This window comes from Narcine bancroftii, chromosome 1 (assembly GCF_036971445.1).
Source record: "Narcine bancroftii isolate sNarBan1 chromosome 1, sNarBan1.hap1, whole genome shotgun sequence".
Taxonomy (NCBI): Eukaryota; Metazoa; Chordata; class Chondrichthyes; order Torpediniformes; family Narcinidae; genus Narcine; species Narcine bancroftii.
This window is the reverse complement of record NC_091469.1, coordinates 201,320,776-201,345,552: the sequence shown is the minus strand read 5'-3', so window position 1 is coordinate 201,345,552 and position 24,777 is coordinate 201,320,776. Positions and strand designations below refer to the sequence as shown.

Sequence of the window (24,777 nt, the reverse complement as noted above, 5' to 3'; positions counted from 1 at the left end):
TAATGTTCCATGCAGGTATAACAAAAGGCAAACACTTTACATCTGGCCCAAGGCACAAATGGCCAATCCATTTCTATTCAAAAAGTTATCCATTTATGTTTCAACTTGTCAGAAGGTAATATAATTATAGCAATTGCCTACTACTTTCATTAGTATTTTAAGCCAATTCTACTTGGCCTCTGAGGAATAAACTGGAGAACAGCACCTTAAGCCAGTACTGCAATCACTGTGGAAAATGCAGTTACAGCAGACCTTTTAAATAGCAAGATGAAAGGAGAAAACAACCAGTTAAGACACATTTCATCAGGAAAATCTATATTTTATTCAATCCACTTCCTCCTGCAAAATGAACTAGTTTTAAACAAAGCTCTCAATATACTAATGATGGCATACAGGAGCCAAGTAACTGCCCTCAGACTGTTCCTTAAAAGAACTGCTGCATTACTTTGCCAAAGTCCACAGAACTTGCCAAATTTGGACATGCCTGCTTAGCTTGCTCGACTGATTGTGCCAGAAAAGAAGACACAGATGTATTGGAGCTCTTCGTGGTGCCAGTAAAAGACAGTTAATGGCTTTATCTCAACCCTCCCCTCCAGCTGGGCACAGGTGGAGGATAATGAGGGCTCTTTCCCTATTCAAACTCAATTATCTACCAGTCGTGATAACCAACATCTTGCACAGACAACCACATGAAGCTCAGCATCAAACACACACCAAGAACTATTTCCATTGACAAGTGCTGAGCTTTGCTTACAAACTCAAGGAGGTAGTAGTTTTCATTGGCACAAATTTAACTTTTGACATTTTCCCCAATGGCTTTGCTGAAATATTTCCTACTAAAATGATGGTGCAAATAGACTGACTTGAATATTTAAAATTCATCACATAATCCTGCCATTCCTGATCATATTGTTAAAGGATCCAATTCCGTCTCCTCATTTTTATTTGTCATTCCACTATGAAGTAAAGCAAAGCCTACACATCTGGCAGTTTCGGGATAGTGATAATGGATTCCATTGGGACAAATGTATAATTGAGCTGGGTCGATGTGGAATTAGATGCCAGGAAGAATATCAAAAGGAACAAAGATATGAAAAGCCATTGAAAGCGTGAACAAAAATAAGGAATGAAGGATTATTAAAGTAAAAGCAAACTATTTCCTTCATGTGAACAATGTACAACTATAGATTGACTTAGATCCAAATTATTCAATAAATTTCTGTATGCTCAACACCAAATTATACTCTCTTACTATTTTCTTTAATCTGCACAAATAAAATGTCAACAAGTTTTGAGTTCAATGTTTTAAATGCTTGGCTGTGTTACAGCATGACAATTTAATACATGGATTACAAAATGCAAAATAACTTAGAATCACATCTGTTTTATCTTTTAGATCAAGCTTCAAAGTAACTTATGGAAACGACTTGTTCAATTTATCTGCTTCGAACCACAACTCAAAATATTAGGCTCACATTGTTATTTAACTTTTTTTGTAATTAGTGCATTAAATTTTGTACGGGTGCGAGAACAGCAGCGAGAATCAATCAGGATCAATATGACAAGATATACATATTATCTCTTTTTATCGACTTAGTCAGTGCAAAAGCACCCATCTAATCAAATGCTCTCGTAAGATTGAGATGGGCACCTACACAAATTGAAGTTTACATTCTTTCCTTTTCCCTCAAACAGAGGTATACCTGCCCTCCTCTTATATGTTTACAAACTGAAGCACCCACTCTAATGTTTTAATCTAAACTATATGCTATAAAACTAACATTTTAACCCTAATTCAATTGCTGGGCTTTCTCTCGCAGCGATTGAGTATCCAAACAATTCCCACTCAAGAAGTGAATCATTACTATTGTTTCCCCATTTCCACCCCAACCATCAGCCAGCTTTCTTCAAAGTTCAGTCCTTGACCTGCAGTTTCATTGGTGACTACTTTCCTCTTGCTTTATGTTGACTGGACGCCATTGAACTACACTGGAAATTTGCTGTCAAGTTTCTTGGAACTTTTTCCAAATGAGCTTGGCTGCTCATATTTTCTTTTACAAAAGACCACTGTATAAATAAACATAATTGCCCTCAATAAAACGAATAGATGTACAGAATGTGAAACTTTGTCATACATTACTTTAAAATCTACATCCTAAAGGTCAACACGGAATGATTAAAGAACAGAACCATTTGGCCCAGCTAATCACTGCCAAATCTGCGACATCACCCAGCCAATCCCATCCCACTACTTTGAGGCCCTGCACAAGCACGTTATACCTATCCAATTGCTTTCTAAAATTTTAATTTTTTGCTAATTCCACCATTCTTGGAAGCACTAAATTCCATGGTGTTATCATACATACGACACTTGCCAAAACCTTTTGTTCTTTGCCCCCTCATCCTTGGACCATTTTGTGATAACTTTTTTCCCCTCGACCTTACCTGAACCTATTCTAATTTTGTGCACATCAATCTTCTGTCTCCTTGCCTTCCTTTCCTCTGCTGACAACATAAGCTTTGCCAACTTGACCATGCAGCTAAAATTCCTCATCATTGAATCATCTCAATAAACCATCTTTCAACAGCCTTCACATTCTTCAGTTTAGTGAACATAAATGGACACTCTGCTCAAGTTGCTCAACCACATTTTTGAACTTTAGTACCATTTCCTTGCTTTTGCATTCCATATTTTGATTTATGAGCCCAGAAATCCCATATGTTTTGCTAACCAATTTCTCAATATGTCCTTAAATCTTCAAAGATCTATGCATACTAGTCCCTCTGCTCCAGCACACTTTTGAACTGTGCCATTAAATTTGCATTCCCTCTCACAATTCTTTTGCGAAGAATTCATCACATCAGCACATTTTACAATTTTACTCTAAGCAACAATCCTAGCACTGACCCATGTGAAATATCCTCAACCATTCAATCACACACAAAGCCATAATTTGCTTTTTAAAAAAAAAACAATTTTAAAACACTACCAATCCCATTATTTCATGAGCCTCAACTTTGTATGCCAGCCTGATATAGTACTTCATCAAATGTTTTCTTAAAATCCATAAGGTCAACATCTCTCGTTTCCTTAAACTCTACAAAGTCTCCAAAATATTCTCAATGAGTTACACAGAATTTGTCTTATACAGTCTAGGCTGACACTCTGAAAATAACTCAAATAGGAACTCCTCCTCACCTCCTATTTTTAAAATCTATCAATTTATAGTTATTTGTAATGTTCCCGTGCATTTTATTGCAAGGATATTATATTTACCTCTTTCCTATCTCATGGGAAGATTATGACAAGCACTTCTGTTAAATTCACCCCTGTCATCATCAGAAACCCTGGATTTAAGCCATTCAGAGAAAGAGGCAAACAACTGGCTCAAAACATAGCAGCCTATAACCTGCCTTTTAACTTTCCAACCTTTTCCAAACTACGGTACTCATTAAATATTTAGCCTTGCCCTTGACCAAGAAAATGCCATTTTCTTTGCCCTTAATGCATCATTGTTCGTATGTTTTTGAGTTCCAAGTTTAAATAACACTTAACTTCTGAACAAGAATACGCAAATTTTTTTAAAAAGTGATCTGTTTTTCAAATTGTAAATTCTATTTCATTTAGTGGAAATTAAAATTTTAATTAAAATGAATTTCAATTAATTTCATGTCTTGAGATCAATACTTTGTATCTATACATTGTAGCAATGCACAGATATACAGTACATTTCCGATTATCAGAAATGCTTGGGACCAGTCGCTTTCAGTTAACTGGATTTTTCGGAGACTGAGAAATTGCTTTAATCAGCCCAGTACTATCAGCAGTTAAACAACAAGAAAAAACAACAGAATGTTTTAAAAGCTTGAAATAATGTTTAATTCTTACCAAAATAAACAATGTGATCTTTACTTACAAAATAAAATAAATGCATAAATTTAAGAAAATAATTTTTTTCAATTTTCAAGATTTTTGAAAACTGAGAATTTTCGTTAAGTGGTTTCAGATAATCGGGAAAGTACTGTATCATGTACCATGTTAACATAATTTTACTCGTCAGTGATAAGGATTGATTGGGGGCAGGAGAGTACGCCTATTGCATTTTGAGTTAAACAACCAAGATTATTTTATCATTTTTGACACCAGTACTTCAGATACAATCAAAAACATTTTGATATGGCCAGATATTGTTTTATTTTTCATAATGTCAATTTCAACCTCTTTATTTTTCAATCCTCATTTCAAATTAAACATGAAAGAGAGAAGACTAGACCTATTTGTCATTTTAGAGTAATGTACAGAACCTCTGAACATATTCTACAAGTTTCCAAAAAAGTAAAAAACTTAAAAAAAAATTCCAGACAGAATCTCCTGCCAAAAAGGAAACCATGTCAGCTTTACTTATTCTAAATCTATGTTAAGTCCATATGTAAGATTTCTGACTGGAACAACAATCTGGCTTTAGAATAACAAACTATTGTAATACTCAAAAAATGTAAAGGGCAAGAACTTGAGCTGGCAGACAGCCAGATCAAATACTAGTACACTGTACAAGGCTGCATTGGCTCAAAGAAAGACATTACAGCTGCAGTATGTGATTTTCAAAGAAAGATGCAATAAAAAACCCCAAAAGATCTATGCAACAATCTATTTCATTAATTCTTGGGGTTCAAAGTAAATAAATTGTTGATTAAATACGGTGACCCCAAGGCACCTCCTATTAGCCCATAATTCGGCTGCAGACCAAAATGTATTTTCAATATTGATAACATTGGGTTGAGACAAGCCTTAAAAGAATACAGTCCTACATCAGTAAAAATAAGTTGAAGTTATTAAAGCTTAAAGTAAATTTACCAACATTTTGTTTCAATTAAATTCAAGTAGTTTTTCTTCGTTATATTTTCCAGATCTACAATACATGCATACAAAATCTAGAAAATCTAATTGTATAACAAAAGAAATAAATTTAAGAGTGGGCACAAATGCTCCTTTCTTCCCAAGTGATTAAAATACACAGATTAATCTTAAATAGATGTATGATCAGTGAAAGGTTAATTGTGCAATAAATTTCAAGCTATGAGCAGTGCTTTTGCTCTACCAATTTACTTATTCTACTGATGGTTCTGTGGTTTACACTGCATGTTTATCATCAACCTAAGAACTTAAGCAAAATTAAAGGTGACATGAATCCTTGGTAATTATACAAAAGCATGATGAATAACATGGACAAAAATTAAATGCAGAAAATGTTGATCTAAGTTTTGAGTTTGTAATCAGAGACAAATTAGAAAGCTTGTTTTGATTTCTTTAAGAAACCATGACTGCAGATATTTGTCTAGTCGTCTGCTGATCATTAAATAAACTGCAAAGACCCTTCAGAGAATTCTCCAATACTTTAAGAACCAAAAGGAATAGAACTAACTAAATATTGCAGAGGAAACAAATGTAATTACAACTTTTTGAAAAATAAAACATTCATCGGTATAGAATTACATCTCTTTGATAAAAGTTTTTTTTTAAAAAGGGATATACAATTGCATGTTTTACTCAATTTTTTTAGGACATTTGCACCAGATTCTGCAAAACAGATCAAGGATACTCCAGTACACTCGATATATGTCACAAATGGTGCAATATGAAACTGATAATAAAACTTAATATTTATGAAATGTTATCAAACCTATCAAAGCATATTGTTTTCTGCAACATTCTCCAATTAAAATACACTGAGTCAAATTGGAAGTACTGTCCACATTGAAGGTAAAAGTTTTTTTAAAAAACTTACATCCGAACAAAGAGAGACTGTTTTGTTGCCAGCCCAGGCGGTGAGTACTTCTCAACCAGTGCCAACGTACTGAAGCCGAACTTATGAATTGGCTCATTGGAATCCAATGGTGGAAAATCTCCATCAACTTCTCCATCGTCTTCAGCAATGTGAAGGCAGTAGACATCCACATTCTCACTGCAAGGAAAATATAGCAAGCATAAGTCAAATCACCAGTGGTCAACTGACTATGGTGGTCTAGTTTCTGGCTGCAGTAACCTCCTGCTGATGAACAAAAGCCTGATTGGGCAAGAAAGAGCATGTTGCAGCGGGGGAATAAACCCTGAAAGTGGCTTGCTTATTAAAAAAGAAAGAAATCTAACAGTGCAATAGCTTATTAGCTTTCCACTCGTGTTTTCAAGTAAAATACAGATTTTGGCAACAACTAGAGAAAACTCACCATGCCACTGGAATTTTTGCCAACATTTTCCATGGTGTCATTCTCATTCTTGTCAAAGTAAACAGTATAGTTCACAGATTTGAAACGTAAAAACATTCATTTTCTAATATGAAAGTACAGGGCTCACCAGAGAAAATATTTTAAAAATTTTAATCAATTTCACCATGGACGAAATGCTTCCAAAACAATCGAGACCTATATTTATTGGGAAGAATTTTATTTTAAGAGTCGATTAAACATTTACATTCTTTTTGGCACACGAGTGCAACAGGCAACCAGAACACAAGAAACTTACAAAAACATGCTGACAGATGAGACACACTACAGCCAAAAGACAGCCTTAAAGTGCCGTGGCTGGCGGGACAGAGAGAGAGAGAGAGAGCTGCTGGCTGAATGGGAAACTTTCAGAGAAGGCAGAGGGAATACATTCATTGTAATAATTAGTTTTTTTTTTACTCCCTATGCACAAAGGAACATTCAAAGCAAAATTCAGTATCTGAATAAGCAATAGCAGAAAAATAGAGGTTATTACATAATATTGTTCATCCATGAAGTACAAATCGCTTAAATACAACAGATGCAAGTAGAATAAAACACCAACTGTATATTCTTGGGATGTTTGTATGGTGTTAATTAGTTTTTTTAAATTAATTTTGGTTTTCTATCAACAATGAGCTACTTCCCCTCTGCTCTCTATTTGGAAGAGGGGTTCTGGCCTGAAACAATCCTTTTTCTTCCTCTGATGCTGCTCAACCCACTGAGTTCCTCCAGTAGATTTTGTTTAACTGCAAATCATAGTTCAGATAGGGGAAGCATACTCATGTCCTCAGTTTTATTTCTCAAAATTTTTCTACCTCATCCCGTATTTTTTAAATTTAGTTATTATTAAGGAACAATTGACAAATAGTAAAGAGCATGTGTTTTGTTACTTGACAAGACCAAGACAATGAGAAAGCACCACCATTTAATATTTCTTCTCCAAAATATCCTTCAAGATGTCATTATTTCACCATCAATAGAAACATACTCTCCACATGCCTGATCTATATCCATATGAAATACCAACAAGTATTTGGCATATTTCCACATCTATACTGAAATTTATAAATTAACTCCAATACAAATTATAATGAATATTTTTCAAGAATCAAATAATTTATCCAATTTAGCCATTTAGGAGCAGCACCAAACAAAATTACTTTTTGGATAATCATCAATCTTCACCAAGGCTCATGAGACCAAAAGCAAATTAATCCAAGCTGCACAATAAGGGTACATGGCAACTCAAGGTCAAGATGACATCCAATCATTGAGCCTGCATCGACAAAGTCATTTCATCCGTCACGTCAAGAAATGGAAAAACCAAGTTGTCCTGATCATTATGACGTTCCCTGAACATGGGACCTCATTTCAATATGAAGGGATGTCGAGAAATGAAGGAATCAGAACATTCAAACAGTTGGAAAAAAGTCTCACAATACTTGATTTTCATCAATCTCATTTACGAGGACTTGCATTCCATTGCAATCAACTAAACAGCAGTTCAATATGCAGGCCCACAAGAGCAGGATGATTAATGACACCAAAATTTCTTTTGGAGTTGAATTTCCAATAAAATGCAATACAGTATCATTATTTTGTAAACTGTATTAATTCATATTGCTTAGATGAACATACATGGGTCTCCAAGAGGAATCTACTGCAGGTCAGATTAACAATCACATTAATGCGCTTACATCTGAAACATATCAGCCATGGTTCAGTGGGAGCATTTTTCACCCAAGGTCAGAAACTTGAGTATGTAATCCAGGTTAATATATCAATGTAACACAAAGCACCGCCTGTTGGGTAAGCCTTCAAGTACCTGTCAAATACCCCACTATACTTTTAGACAAGGGAGGGGGAATATCGTCACATTTTTTCCAGGTTTATGTCCCCTAATCATAGTGTCCATGTCATTTTTTTCTCATAGCCGTTTCTGACAACTAGATGTCCAAAAACTGGTTTTGCATTTAACTGCACTAAGACAGTCACTACTGTTACGGGTTATATAAAATTTTATATTATATATAAATGTCTTTAAAAGAGATAGATTGTGGGGGTTCAGTGTAGGTCACTTCACGAACAGAGTAACAAAACACATCTCATTTAAAATGCAAGAGCTTTGCTGAAGCTGGACATTGAGGCAGAGACAATGGAACTGCTTTGGAGAGAATTTCAAAACCAGTGCAAATGGAAAAGTCTGAGCTCAAGTGCTGATAAAGATCTTTCATCGATTGGGTTTGGAGCCTTGGGAGGGGTTTTACAAGCACAGAGAGAGAGAGAGAGAGGCAGAGCGAGAGAGAGAGCGGCAGAGCGAGAGAGAGAGGGGCAGAGCGAGAGAGAGAGAGAGGCAGAGCGAGAGAGAGAGGCAGAGCGAGAGAGAGAGGCAGAGCGAGAGAGAGAGGCAGAGCGAGAGAGAGAGAGGCAGAGCGAGAGAGAGAGGCAGAGCGAGAGAGAGAGGCAGAGCGAGAGAGAGAGGCAGAGCGAGAGAGAGAGGCAGAGCGAGAGAGAGAGGCAGAGCGAGAGAGAGAGGCAGAGCGAGAGAGAGAGGCAGAGCGAGAGAGAGGCAGAGCGAGAGAGAGGCAGAGCGAGAGAGAGGCAGAGCGAGAGAGAGGTAGAGCGAGAGAGAGGTAGAGCGAGAGAGAGGCAGAGCGAGAGAGAGGCAGAAAGATAGAGAGGCAGAGAAAGAGAGAGAGAGAGGCAGAGAAAGAGAGAGAGAGGCAGAGAAAGAGAGAGAGAGGCAGAGAAAGAGAGAGAGAGGCAGAGAAAGAGAGAGAGAGGCAGAGAGAGGGAGAGAGAGGCAGAGAGAGGGAGAGAGAGGCAGGCAGAGAGAGAGAGATCTGCAGTAGCTTTTGGGGCTACAATGTCGCAAGCTGGTAGGCTTGTTGAAAACCCCATTTTGAAGATGGGTTGTGAGTTCTGAGTTCAGCCTGTTGAAAACCCTTGTAGTCCTTATAAGAGGAAATGGCTGGCTAGTGTTTCTCCTGAAATAAGGGAAACAAGAAGAACTCTGTGGTTACCTAGAAGAGGTTATCATTTGGAAAACCCACGATGGGGCAAGTTTCTTTGGCAAGATCCTGAAGTGACTGATCAGAGGAAATCAGTGTGTCTAATGAGCCACAATCATCTTTCTGAAACCAACAAGAACCTTCCTGCGCAGAAACTATTTACCTTTAATAAAAATTAATAAATGTTAAATTATTTGCACTGTATAAGAATTGCCTGATACTGGTGAACTGGGAGAAGTGAATGATTGGACTATTAAAGCAAAAAACTTCCCTGAACATATACACATTACATACATGTATGTTTAGAATTAGAAGGGGGTTAAGTTAAGTTAATAGTAATCAGTTAAAGTTTGATCCTGTTTTTATGTTGAAAGAAAATTAAATGCAACTTTTGTTTAAGTAACCATTTGTCCTGGTGAATTTCTATTGCTGCTGGGTTTTGGGGTCTTCGTAACACTACATTTAAAGTTGACCATTGGAACTCAAGTATTGTTTTGGCTATTTTGACAATATGGGGGGGGGGGGGGGGGGGAGAAATATATCACAATTTGTTTCTTAACCAATTCACAAATGGGAAGCAGATTAAAAAAAGTATCAAGAATAGATGTTCAATTATATTTTTTCCTTCAAAATTCAAGGATATTTTGAATGTGGATAATTCAAAATTCTCCCACCCCTTTGTTCAACTATTTACATTGAGGAAGATGGAAAATAATATTTTCACGAACCTGGATTCAACAAAATCAAAACAAATGCCACAAGGAAACATGGGATAATGTTTTGATGAGTTGGCTTTTAACTCTGCTCTCCCAAGTATCGAATCCCTGCATGGCCAAATGGCATGAAAGGGTAATATTTTACAATAAAGCTACAAAACTTCTTATACTCATTTTTTAGGTTTCAAATTATGTTTATCTTATTAATATTTTAACTTAGTACTATCCAACAATATTGAATTCAGTGAAGTGTAAAATTGACAAAATTATAATATGTAAAAACTACAGGGCCAGAAAATTAAGATGGTGTACATTATCATATTTGAATGTGGTAACTCGGTTAAAACATGCCTGCAAGTATTGTACATCTATATTGCTAATAAAACTTGTAAAAAGACTCAAAAGGTAGTAACATCAATATAAAATATAAAACATCAATCAATAAATTCAGCTCTTATCTGCATCACAACTCAAGTAAAATTTTGTTGGTATTCATTTCCATGCTGTTCTTCAATTTTCATTTTTATGAACCTTTTTAAAATATGCTGAAAATAGAAATTCTATTCCACTAGGTCCTCATTTTCTGCTCTTTCATTAATGTCTTTCAATTCTGCCCATCTATGTTCAATCATGAAAGGGGTAGTCTTTTAAACTATGCTTCCCTAACCCAATCAGTTTAATTCAATGTTAATTTTCATTCCCAAGATGAACCAACGACATTCAACTCTGCAAAAGGTGATGCCGTAGTGGTTTGAGAGACTGACCTTCACCTTGCAAAGGTCAGAAGCAAGGTCTCAAACCCTCTTCATTACTACCCACAGATAAGCACCCCAGCAACAAATATCAGCTGCTCACATCTCATTGCAGCAGGAGGTTTCCCTTCCATCGCCTCAGAGTTGTTTATGCCGAACCTCACACTTCCTGCTTCTACCTCTTCCCTCAGATCCACAAATAGGACTAGTATGGCAGCTCCATTATGTGTGCTATTTCCCACTGAACACCCCCTCTCATCTTGCCAAGTCGCTTTACAATCTTTTGTTCATCTCCATTCAACCTCTTCCTTGAGCCAAAACAAGCCGTGGCTTTTCTTTCCAGATTCATATTTTATTGTACAGACATGACATCACATACAACCCTGAGATTCTTTTTTCTGCGGGCAAAGCAGAATTACCACTTATTGGCAGTGCGAAAAAACAACTGACTCATCATGCACATGTAAACATACAAAGAAATGTAAACAAACTGTGCAATACAGAGAGAAAAAAAAATCAATAAAGTGCAAGAGTCCTTAAACAAGTCCCTGATTGAGTTTGTTGTTGAGTTTGAAGGTGTAGAGTTAGCAGCTGTTCCTGTACCTGGTGGTACAAGTCTTATGGCACCTATACCTCTTTCATGATGGTAGCAGCGAGAACAGAGCGTGTGGATCCTTCATAATTTCTGCTGCTCTCTGAAAGCAGTGTTTCCTGTAAATGTTCCCAATGGTGGGGAATGTTTTACCTGTAATGTCTTGGGCTGCGTCCACCACCTTTTGCTGGGTTTTACACTCAGTGGTGTTGGTGACCCATACCAGACCGTGATACAGCCGGTCAGCACACTTTCTATCAAACATATTATGAAATTTGCCAATGTTTCCGACGTCATGCCAAACATCTGCCAACTCCTGAGGAAGAGGAGTTGACGTGCTTTCTTCATGATGCCATTTCTGTGTTGGTTCCAGGAAAGATTCTCCAAGATAGTGACTCCCAAGAATTTAAATTCTCACATCAAAAATTTGCTGAACTAGTTGTTGCAGTGGACAATTATCTTTTGTCACCTACAAATAAAAGACAGTGCTTTGAATACCATAATCGTAGCAGCTGCAGATTTTTCTGCTTAACTGTTGTGAAAATATACTTTACAAAAAAAACCCCTAGCTTTAGGCATCTTTAGGATTTCCAATCTTCATAGATTCCTTCATTCACCAGATTCTCAATCTGAATCCAAATTTTCATTCAACTCTTCTGCTAAATTTTCACCCTTGCTCAGCTTACATTGCCCCATAAATGCCCCTTTCCTCAACTCGAGTCCCCAGTTCTCAGGCAAAACTTTCAATATCCATGAAAAAGCATCTGCTTCCAAAACTTCATTTGCTCTGATTCCACCTTACATGTGGCTTTTTTTTCCCGGTATCTGCCCTTTCTTTTTCAATCTCTTTTGCTATAAATTATCCAGCATTCAAATATGTCCATTCCATTCCCCACAATACTACCCTTGCTTTTTTGCCTCCAAATGAGAACTACAAGATCCTGACCTCAATTGTATCCACATTCTAAATTATCAGTGTTGCGATTACTATATTAAAAAAAGCCACATGGAAGCTAAGTGGGCTGTTTACTGTGACACGTTTGAATAAATTCAGAATTAAGTCAAGATGCGTTTTAAATATTTACTAAACACAAAAGGACTCATAACATGGTAACAATCATGAACTAGGTGATGATAACATCCTTGCTAACGTGACTAACAGCCAACAGAAAATATTGGAGCCCTACTCACTCACCATCTCTATCGTGCCATTACAGTCAACACAGGCTAACTCATCTCCAAGTCAAAATCCTTGCACCGAAGTGAATAGAGTGTGCGCGCAGCCTCTGGACCCCGAGATGTCACCGACACCCATGACTACTATCAACAACAATAAACTACTCGACCAGGTGAATTCTGGCTCCTCCAATACTGGTCCCTAATTATTATGTCTTGAATAATAATTACACAATTATAAATAACAATTAAGCACAGTATATTCTAAATGTTACTGCTATGTAGATCTTCTTCATTCTTCACAAGGTGAGAGGTTGCTAGCACACAGCCTTAAAAAAAAGTGATCTTTACCACCACTCCAGGCCAGTAAAATCTATAGTCTGTGTAGTGGGGAAAAGGCAAGGTCCAATGAACAACAAAATAAAGTCAGTTCTGGTTTTGTCAAAGTTCCTCTATTTCCTGTAGAAGGCAGATTTGTTGATAGGTTTGTTCAGAAAACCAATTTTGGTCTTGATCCAAACCCAATGTACAATTCCCTTTTGTACAGATTGATCTCAACAATTTTTCCAGTAGATAGGAGTTTCAAGGCACTGAATCATCCACGATGATAACGATGTCTCGTGGTGTGAAGCTGCATCTGATGTGACACCATTTCTGGCAACCTTGCAGTTAGGGAAGATATTCTTTAATCCATCTTTTCCAAAAACAAGTCCCACAAATACTGAACTTGCCTCCACCTGCAACAAGCATATAGGTCTTCCTTCTGAAACTGCCCAGGTAGCATCAATGGCATAGTCTTAAGGAGCAGAAGATGGTTCAGGGCAAGTGCTTCAAGATCATTTGGATCTGCAGAAGCCTTGGTGATTGGATGACTATTGAGGATAGCATCAGTTTCACATAAAACTGTGGAGACCTTCCTTGTCAAGACTTTGCATTTAGGGTGGAATTGAGAACCTTTCGCATTGATTGAGAACTGTAGAACATTACAGCACAGAAAAACAGGCCAGTTGGCCCTTCCTGTCTGTTCCAACTAATAAAACTAGCTAGTCCCACTGATCTACACTCATTCCATAACTCTCCAGACCACGCCTATCCATGTATTTATCCAATTTATTTTTAACACAAGATTGAATCTGCAGGATTAAAGTTGGCAATGATTTAAATAATTTATATAAATTGAATTATTTACCTTTACTTAATAAAATTAAAGATTTGAACAAGTGGAATAACTTGCCTATAACCCTAGTAGGTAGTGAATTGTATCAAGATGAATATTTTTCCAAGGGTTCATTACTTTTTTTCAGTCAATTCCCTGTTGGATTCCCCAAATATTGTTTAAGGATTACATTTGAGCATTAGGAAATTTTGATGGAAAGGAAAGACGGTTAGAGTGTCTTTGGAAAAATTGAACTGGAAGTTTGAATTGGGAAGTTTATAATTTCCCCATTTTAAGAATTATTATAAGGCAGTTCATTGAAATTTATGAATGGGTTTTTGATGTAGATAAATTTCAAGCCTAAGTTAAAATAGAATTGAGTAAAATAGGAAAAAACAATTCAGGATTTTATTTATAAATGGAATTCAAAATTGTTAATAGCAAGTTTTGAAGCATTTGATTGAATAATGAAATAAAATAGATTTTGAAATGGGTGGAAACGGTTTGATTTCTTGAAAAATGCCTTGATATCAAAATAAACCTTCCTTTCCTATGAATATAATCAATTTTTGAGGATTTGGAGTTGAATGGGGATTACAAAAATAAAAGACTATTTTGAAGCTGGTAAATTTATTACTTTTCAATGAATGAAGGAAACATTTAATGTTCTGAATAATATTTTCTTCAGTTATTGTCAGGTTAAGGCTTTCTTGGTTGATAAATGAGGTCCTAATTTGATATTGCCTAGACAGAATGAATTAGAATTATTGATTTGTAAGCATTGTTATGAGCCCAGAGGACCCCAAAACCCAGCAGCAACAGAAATTCACCAAAACAAATGGTTATTTTAACAAAAATTGCTTTTAATTATCTTTAAACATGAAAAAAGGATCAAACTTTAACTTATTATTATTGTTAACTTTACTTAACCTAACTTAAACCCTCTTCGAATTCTAAGCGCACATGTATGTGATGTGTGTGCAAGTTCAGAAAAGTTCTTTGATTCACAGTCCAATTTTACTTCTCACTTCTCCAAGTTCACTGGTATCAGGCAAATCTTATAGTGTGCACAGAATTTAACATATATAAAGTTCACCAGGCTTTGGTGCTTAAAAGGTAAATGGTTACCACTCAGGAAGGTTCTTGTCGGTTTTCAGAGAGATTTGTTGGTCTTTGAACACAAACTGATTCCATTCAATCAGCCACGTCAGTGACTTGCTGAAGAAACTTGACCCAGAGTTTTCCAGATGATAACCTCTTTCTTTCAGGTCACCAAAGAGTTCTTTTTCTGTTTCCCTTATCTCAGGTGAAACATTATACACCCAGCCATCTCCTCTCGTATGAAACAAAAGGGCTTTGACCAGTTGAAGAACCAGTCTTCAAAATGGGGTTTTTCCACAAGCTTGCCAGCTTGTCATTTTCCAGTCCCATCTGCTGCTGAACTGTAGAACTGAATTCTCTCTCCCTTTCCCTCAAGGAAAACCACATGATCCTCTTAGAACAACAAACTGCATTCAGACAGACTGCGGCACCAGAGCCCATCTTCAAATCTGTTCATCTGTTGCTTTCCAAAACAATAATGCATTACTCCACAGCATGTCCAATTAACACCTACTTGTGAAGTCTCTGTAAGCATTCTTCAAAGTTTTTGCAAAGGCACTCAGAGCCTGGACTGTCTGGCTTGAGCCAAACCCTTGTAGTTTAAATGAGATCTGTGTTGTGAAGTGTTTGTGTCTGTTTGTGACCTTCACTAAAATAAAAACCTGCCACAATTTATCTCCTTTAAAAGATATCCATATACAATATAAAATATAACATAATCCATCACAGTGTGGTATGAATAAGCTTTTTTGATGTAAAAATTACTGCAAAAAGAAACTTCTAAGTTAGGAATTCATAAATCAAGATTAAGATGGGAGGTTGATTTAAATCGACAAATAGATGAAAATGATGGGATGCAATTATGTAAAGAAAATATGACAAAAATGATTAATGTTAGGTATAGATTGATACAAAAATATTGAAACAATTATACTTCTCAAAAAGTAAAAAAAATTGAATCTAACATTATCAGATCTATGTTTTATATGTGGTCAGGAAGTTGATTCATTTTTGCCTTCTACTTGGATATGTCCTGGAGTAAAACCTTTTATGTTGGAGGTAGGACATTTTTTGGAGAGAATATTAGAAGTTAAACTCCCACAGCATCTGGTATTATTTTTGTTGGGTAATATTAAACTGGTTAGACTGAAGTTAAAGTTAATTAAGTGTCAAATTGAAATTTTACAACTGTTTCAATGAAGTGCATAGCCATTACTTGGAAATCAGATACAGATTTAGGGATGGAGAGATGGCATGCTGAATTGGGTACTTGTATTCCACTTGAGAAAATGACATAATTTACATAATAAGTATCAAATTTTTTTTCAAAAATATGGAGCCCATCCTTACAATACATTGGCTTGATAATTTGAAGGACTCTCTGAAAGCACATCCTGTTGGTAATCCCCAGTTCCATTATTATTAGTATTGAGACATTTTTTACATTCTCCCAACTCTCTTTTCTTTCTTTTGATATACTCTGGGGGGAGGGAGGGTGGGGTTTTTTATTTATATACAGACACCATGTTTTTTTTCTTGTAGCTTTTTGAATATGTATGCATGGATGTGGTTTTAAAATTCTTAAATAAAATATTCCAAAAAAAATTGAATCTGCATTCACTACATCAGATGGCAGCTTATTCCACACTCTGTCCACTCTCTGAGTGAAAAACTTACCCCTAATGATCCTCTTATACTTCACCCCTTTCAGCCTAAAATTATATTCTCTTGTATTTATCTCCCTCAATCTAAGTGGAAAAATCTACTCTGTTTATACCTTTCATAATCTTATAAACTTCTATCAAGTTTCCCCTCATTCTTCTTTGTTCCAAAGAATATAGTCCTAACTTGTTCAATCTTTCCTGGTAACTCAACTCCGGAAGACCCAGCAACATCTTAGTTAATCTTCTCTGCACTCTTTCAATCTTATTGATATCTTTCCTGCTGCTGGGCAACCAGAACTGCACACAATATTCCAAGTATGGCCTCACCAATGACTTGAATAACTTCAACATAACATCCCAACTTCTATACTCATTTGATTTAGAAAGGTTAAGATGCCAAAAGATTTCTTTATAACCCTGTCCACATGCAATAGGACCTTCAGGGAACAATGTATATGTATTCCCAGATCTCTTTGCTCCTCCACACTTCTCAATGGTTTACCATTTACTGTGTATGTCTTACCCAGATTTGCTCTTCCAAGTGCAACATGTCACACTTATGTGCATTAAATTCCATCAGCCATTTACTGGCCCAATTTCCCAGCTGGTCCAGATCCCTCTGCAAGTTTTGAAAATCTTCCTCACACTCCACTATACCTCCTATCTTTGTGTCATCAGCAAACATGATGATCCAATTCACCACATTATCATTTAAGTTATTTATATAGATAACAAACAATAATGATCCCAACACAGATCCCTGAGGCACACCACTCAACATAGTCCTCCAGTCTGAGAAGCAACCATCCACCACCCTCTGTTTTCTTCCACCAAGCCAATTTTGAATCCAGTTTGCAACCTCTCTATGTACATCTAGTGTCCTAACCTTCTGAACCAACCTCTCTTGTAGAACCTTGTCAAAGGCCTTACTAAAGTCCATATAAACAATATCCACAACCTTTCCCTCATCAATCTTCTTGGTAACTTCCTCAAAACACTCTACAAGATTTGTTAAACATGACCTACCACACATAAATTCATGCTGAATGTCCTTAATCAGCTGAAGGTCCAAATATCTATATATCCTTCAAATAATTTACATACTACAAACATCAGGCCCATTGGCCTATAATTGCCAAGTTTACTTCTTAAACAGCAGGACAACATGAGCTACTCTCCAATTAATCTTACCCATACATCTCCATGGTGTGAGCCAGCAGGGGGATGGAAGATCCAATTGATTCCTTTCTGGAGAAGTGTACTATGATGTGACCCTGATTCCAGCTTTTAATTGCCTCCCTCACTCGCGCTGAGCACCCACAAAATTGGTGCCATTGTCAGATCGTAGTTATTTCAGTTGACTACATCTGGTTGTAAAACGCCAGAGGGTATTGATGAAAGGATCTGCATCATGTGATGCCACTTCGATGCGAATTGCTCTTAAAGGTAAACATGTGAAAGAAACACCATAGCGCTTCACAACACTCCTTCCACACTTCACTTCAAAGGGTCCAAAATAATTGACTCCAACATATGTGAATGGAGGTCCATGAGGAGAGACTCTGTCCAGAGGCAAATCTGCCATCTGCTGTTATCCAGGAGTAGCGTTTATACGCTGACAAACAACACATTTTGACAATTTTTCTGATTGACACAGTGGCATCAGGAATCCGATTATTTTTCGCATTGTCTGGTTGCGACCACTATGACACACCTCTTCATCAATATGTCGAAGAATTAGATTAGAAATGTCAAAATCTTTGACCAGTATTATTGGATGTTTAATCTCTTCTGGCATTGATGCTCTGCTAAGTCGCTCACCAACTCTTAATACGTAATTTTCCAGAATGGGGAGGAGTTCACGAATGTGGCAAGCCCTCTTAACATTTATTCCTTTTCTTGGACTTGAGATTTCACCTTCAAATCTCTTCTTCTGGCAAAAGCAGATTATCTCCATCTCAGCATTAGCCTCAAGATTTCTTGTCTCCTTTTGTGCCAGATCTCTCTGATGGCTGTTATTTGGATGAAACCGAGCAAGAACACAGAATGGGTGTTTCCTCTTTCTGCTACGATACAGAAGCAGTCGTTTAAGTCTGAGCATCAATGCTATTCCCCTTTCCAAACGAGTCCAGGATAAGAAGTAATGGATTAAGCGGGTTACTGGATCCACTTCTATAGACGTTATCAGAGCAGCATTTACAGTTATGCTCCTGATTTCAAAATCCTTTGGTGAAATTTCTTCCAATCCAGCAGGTTTTTGAGGCCACTCTTCCTGAGGTCGAGAAGAATCTGAGGCTCGGACACCCGTATTTCTTTCTTCAGTAAAGATTTGACTTTCAAACCTCAGGAAACCATATCAGCTGGATTTCTAACTGTATTAACGCATCTCCACTGTGGTGCATGTGAAACGTTGTCAATTTCAGCAACTCTGTTGGCCAGGAAAGGTCGGAACCTTGTGGTTTTATTGTTGATGTATTTGAACACAGAGGTGGTATCGGTCCAAAATAAGGAGTCTGCTAGTTTCATCTTCAGCTCCTCTATCCACACTGCTTCCCTTGATGGCAGCAGCCAACTCCATTTGAGATAATAGTGGCTGGCTTTGCCCCATCACAAACCCAGTGTGCCTGACCATGGTTATTAAGCAGTAACAGTTAACTAATAATTCCATAACAATGCTCACACACATCAGCAAAATTATGCAGTTGAGCACATGCCAGTGTTCCAAAGTTTGTGGGTTTGAAGCATGTCAACCTTGAAGTCTTCCAGCTTATGGAGATCCTGAATCCCAACACATTCATTCCTGTACAATGGAGTCTTGATATCGTATCATCCCAACCAATCCTTTTCCCACACAAGTCTTGCAGGATCTTCTTGGCAATCAGGATGACTGGTGCCAATATTCCTAGGAGATCATATGTTGAACTGACTGTTGAAAGAATCCCCCTTCTTGTGAGGGGTTGGTCTGTCAAGATAATTTTGAACTTAAAAACGTCAGGCTGAACACACAACTGTACATCTAACACTCTCTCCACAGGAAGGTTGTCATGGTCCAAGTCTAGATTCATTTCTTATGCTCTCTCTGTTTCAGGTATGGCAGCCAACACAACTGTTAATTAACCACTTGGTAAGTAGGAAGACTCCCTTGAAACAAATTGTTTGTAGCTCATGATAAAGAGCTATTGCATCTTCTTCTGAAGCTACATCCTCATAGAAGTTGTTCATGATGGTGCTTACAACCGGAGGGCTAAACTGTTTCACGTTATCTTCAGCATACTTCCTAAGGCCAAAGTTCAAATAACTTGGAGATGAAGTTGCTCCAAATAGATGAAGTAATTCTGTATTCCATTATGTACTGACTAGTTTTCATCAAGCCACCAGAAGAACCGTAATGTCACAATCTTCATTCGGTACTTTCTTCTGGTGGAACATTGCTTCAACATCCACAGTGATGACAACAGGTTCTTTACAGCTTCTAGCCAAGACTCCTATCAATTTACTGGTCAGGCCTGGCTCCTGTAAGAACTGAGAATTTAGTGAAACTCCCCAAAATTTTGCTCCACAGTCAAATGCCACTCAAAGATTTTTTTTCTTTTGTGGATGCACAACCCCATGATACCATTTTTTGCCATCATTGCATTCCAAGACATTATCTAGTACTTTCTCTGTCCTTTGAAAATCATGTCAGACATGAAGTAGGTGTAGTCAGAATGAAAGGTAGAATCCATCTTGAATCTTCTCTTCAGGTTCAGTGTACATTATTTAGCAACACTTCTAATGTCAAGCATGTATATTTCTCTTTCCTTTAAAGGTAATCTAATGCAATAATAGTAGATTTTGAGACTACTTCCAAGAACTGCTCATCTTCTCCTGAAGGTTCTTTGTTATCACTGAGGCACTCAGGAAAGTCAGTCCTGAACCTCTTACAGCTCACAACTGATATCCTATTGATACTTGTCGCTGATTGATCCTAAGAATTATCATTTTTTCCTCCTAATGGTCCATTCATCGTCCAAGCATGGTTTTGACAACACAAGGTCTGTCTCTCACACTCTGTATTAAATCTAGTAGTTCCAGAGCCTTTGGAATATCTGAGCCAATCAGCAACTCTGTCTCAGAGCCAATTTCAGGTCGATGAACATTCTTCAGAGGAGACCACTGATCAATTTCGTTTTGATGTGGAATGTTTCCTTTATGCACAGGAATAGTCTTCTGAGTGTATGTGCCTGAAAGATCACAAAAATCACTGCTGTCCAGTCCAGCGACCTCCAAGTCTGTAATAATTCTTGTTTCAAAAACCTTCCTTTCACCCATAGTTCTCAATGGAATACTTGACCTTCCTCCCTGAAGATTAATTTGTCTTACTGTACAAAATGATGCAATGCTACCCAAGTCAAGAAATGCACAAGTACGCACTGTTACATTCCCCTTCTTGGCCTTGACTTGTACAGGCACTATTGAGACTGCAATTATCTTGTCTGAAGAGGCCACAGCACTGTTTTCAGCTGCTTCCTTTATTTCTGCTTGCTCCTTTTCCTTCCTTCTTTGGTGGACATGCAACATTCTGGGATGCTTTAAATTGCAAATGTTGCAGCTGATTAACCTCCTGCAGGTTTTACTGATGTGTCTTTTACATAGACAGCCAAAAGGTTCGTGTGGGTCCCACAGGTTAAGAACCAGACCGAGATGGAGGTACAAAGCAGGTTTATTCTCAAGAGATGCAAAGAAAACAATGGGATCTAAATGCTAAATCAACTTAAACACACCGTTCGCAAGGGGATGAATATGCACTGCTGGTAACAAGGGAAAACTGACATCTTTTCTTTTGGCTTGGCTTCGCGGACAAAGATAGAGTCATCCATCAGATCAAGGTAACGCTATGTGCCCCCACCCCATGACCTGTATGGATACGGCTCTAACTAAATGGCCTTGGGACTCACCCCAACCCAATACAGAAGTTGATATTCATGGTCCACGAGGAGTCAAAAGAGAGAGCAAAGAAAAGCATGGTCCTTTATAATCCTGCGTCAGGTATTGGGAAGCCAATCACTTGGGGGCAGGCTGGGCACCCTTGGCTGCTGTGACCAATGGCTCAAAGCCAAGAGCAGGTGCTCAGCAGGGGTCAGCCCAGGTGATTCACCTGGGCCAATTAGGTGAAGGTCTGGGCTAAATCCAGGCAGGCTGTCTAGAGCTCAGTACCTGATCATTTGAACAGGCCAATCACGAGGGTCACCTTGATGGCTTGAGGCAAGTCTGACCTGGATTGGCATGTAATGTGTCCTCCAAATAGGAGTCCAGCAGTGCCACCATGTGGCAGCCACAATCTCTCCATTATATACATTTTCTTTCGGGAAAATGTTTTTCTCCCTTTGTGCCCTCTTTTCTAACTTTAGACACAACTCCAAAGCATGTCCACCTCCACAGAACAAACAGCTCTTACAGCAGGCAAACTCTCCTTTTTGTCATTTTCCTTATCTGCAACTACCACAGTGGTGGCAAAGATGCTTCCTTTTATTCTTGGATAAGGCTGCGAATTAGATCTCCTTACATCTTTGTTCATGGTTGATGTGTCTTTGACATCTCCAAAGACTCGATCTGTTGCAATGTTCACTTGCCTTTCAAGGAAATCCATCATATCCTTAAAGGTAGCTCTTTGATTGTTTTTCCTGGATATCACAGACCATAGTTCTCCATATATCCCTCAGCTGGTAGGGCAACTTCCTCATGATGGCGAGCATATTAGCAGGAATGTCAAGCTCACGTATGTAGTTGCTATCTTCCATGGCATTACAACATCATCTTATAAAGAGGGCGCCTGCCTATAGAGTTTGTGTCATCCAGTTTATTATGACCATGAAAGAGCCTTCCCCATACAAGTCACAACAATTTTATGCTCATTGCCAAAATGCTTCTGTAATAAAGACCTTGTTTTCCTGAATCGTCTGTCCAAGACCATATGGAGAAAACTCCTTACAAGTTCTCTTGGCTGTCCTTTTGTGCACTGTTCCATATAACAGAGACAATCTCTGGTTTTTGTTCTTGCTTTCAATATTGTGTTCAAAGGATTCAATGAACGTTTGGTACTGAAGTATATCACCATCAAAAACCTGAATTTCCTTCTTGGGCTTGGAAGAGAGACACTAACTGGATTAATAATGCAGTGATTTCATTTTGCCTTTCCATGGCTGAGAATACGTTACTCTGCTCACCATTTCTTATAGCAAGTAGCATAGCTGGAGATGTCACATGTGCATGTTCACCTGCATTTCTGATGCTTGACTGGGAACTGTGGTGAGAGATTGGAATTGAGCTATAGGTCTGTCTGCTGTGGTTATTATTGGTGTTTGTGGACTTGTCATGTGGTGCTTTGGGAGGATTTGTCCATGAAGATGCATGTCTTGTAACTGTAGTACAAAACCATATAATAATTACAGCACAGAAACAGTCCATGCCGAACACCTTCACACACCTAGTCCCATTGTCCTGCACCCAGCCCATAACCTTCCACACCTCACTCATCCATATAGCTGTCCAACTTTTCCTTAAATATTAAAATTGACCCTGCACTTTGGCTGGAATCTCATTCCACACTCCCACCACTCTCTGAGTGAAGAATTCTCCTTCGGGTTTCCCCTATACTTTTCCCCCTTCAATCTCAATCCAGGTCCTCTTGTTTGAATCTCCCCCATTCTCAATGGAAAAAGTCCATCCACATTTACTCCCTCTGTCCCCCTCATAACTTTAAATACCTCTATCAAATCACCCCTCAATCTTCTACACCCTCACCGGTTTAACCTTTCCCTGCAATTCAAACTCAGGCAACATTCTTGTAAAACTTCTCTACACTCTCTCTATTTTGTTAATGTCCTTCCTATAATTCCGCAACCAAAACTGCACACAATATTCCAAATTTGGCCTTACTAATGCCTTACACAACTTCAACATGACATCCCAACTCCTCTACTCAATACTATGATTTATGATGGGCAACATACCAAAAGCTTTTTATCACCATCCTATCCACATGCGACTCCACTTTCAGGGAATGATGTACCAGAATTCCTAAATCCCTTTGTTCTACTGCACTCCTCAATTGTCCACCATTTAACATGTTTGACCGTTGCTGATTAGTCCTACCAAAATGTACCACCTCACACTTATCACCATTAAATTCCATCTGCCATCTTTCCGCACACTCTTCTAACTGGACCATATCCCACTGCAAGCTTTGAAAACCTTCCTCACTGTCCACAACACCAACAATCTGCATACTTACTAATTCAATTTACCACCCCATCATCCAGATCATTAATATATGTGACAAACGACAATGGACCCAGTATTGATCCCTGAGGCATTCGACGAGTCTGCTCAGGATCTAACTGAGCATTATGTGTTTTCTTTTCCCATTGTCCTTTCTCAAAATGTGACTCCATACCATCAGACACTTCAGAAAAATTACTTCAAACACCAGATCCCTTTGAGGTTCCTAGTACCTCACTTTGGCCATAGTAGCGGCAATGCTTGCTTCTAGCTGCTCCTCTTCCCTCCTTAGCTGCTGCTCCTGCTCTTCCTCAAGTTCTTCTAAGGGATTTTTTATCTTGAGTAATCACAAGATCATAAAATAAAGGAAGAAGTAGGCCAATCGACCCATCAAGTCTGCTCCACAACTCCACCCTGAGCTACACCATTCTCACATCTAGTTCCAATTTCCATCCTTTTCCCCCCATATATCTCAATATCCTAATTAAATACTTATCAATCTTCTCCTTAAATGCCCCCAATGATCGGGCCTCCACAGCTGTATATGGCAACAAATTCCACAAATCCATGACCCTCTGGCTAAAGAAATTTCTCCTCATCTCTGTTTTAAATGGGTACCTAATTCTAAGACTGTGCCCTCTTGACCTGGATTCACCCACCAAGGGAAATACCTTATTCTCATCTACTTTGTCCAATCCTTTCAGCATTCGATAAAATCCCCTTTCATTCTTCTATACTCCAACGAATACAGTCCAAGAACCGATAAACATTTCTCATTTGTTAGCCCTTACATTCCATGAATCATCCTTGTGAATCTTCTCGGTACTCTCTCAAACATTATTACTCCAAAGTTATCAAACAGTACTCCAAATGAGGTCTCACCAGTGCCCCTTAAAGCCTCATCAACACCTCTTTACTCTTTATACACTATTCCTTGTGAAATGAATGACAACAAAGCATTTGCTTTCTTCATTGCTGATCCTTCATTGGTGATTAACCTTTAGGTTATCCTGCACAAAGGCCCCCAACTCCCTTTGCATTACCAAATTTTGAATTTTCTCCCCATCCAAATAATAATCTGCCTG

General features: G+C 38.0%; 1 protein-coding gene and 1 long non-coding RNA gene across 11 annotated transcripts in view; one reads left to right on the top strand and one right to left on the bottom strand.

Annotated features, from left to right (window-relative positions):
• Nucleotides 1-2,241, top strand: part of LOC138737588 (uncharacterized) — an 81,466-nt gene extending 79,225 nt beyond the window's left edge. Inside the window, exon 3 of the long non-coding RNA XR_011341055.1 lies at nt 1,397-2,241. This is a non-coding gene — a long non-coding RNA (uncharacterized lncRNA). The remainder of the gene's footprint in view (nt 1-1,396) is intronic.
• The window catches only part of mapkap1 (MAPK associated protein 1), a 272,616-nt gene that overhangs the window by 100,316 nt on the left and 147,523 nt on the right, over nt 1-24,777 (bottom strand). For all 10 annotated transcript variants that reach the window (XM_069888232.1, XM_069888225.1, XM_069888204.1 and 7 more), the window contains one exon: nt 5,787-5,963. In XM_069888232.1, the coding sequence (XP_069744333.1) occupies nt 5,787-5,963 (177 nt within the window). The remainder of the gene's footprint in view (nt 1-5,786; nt 5,964-24,777) is intronic.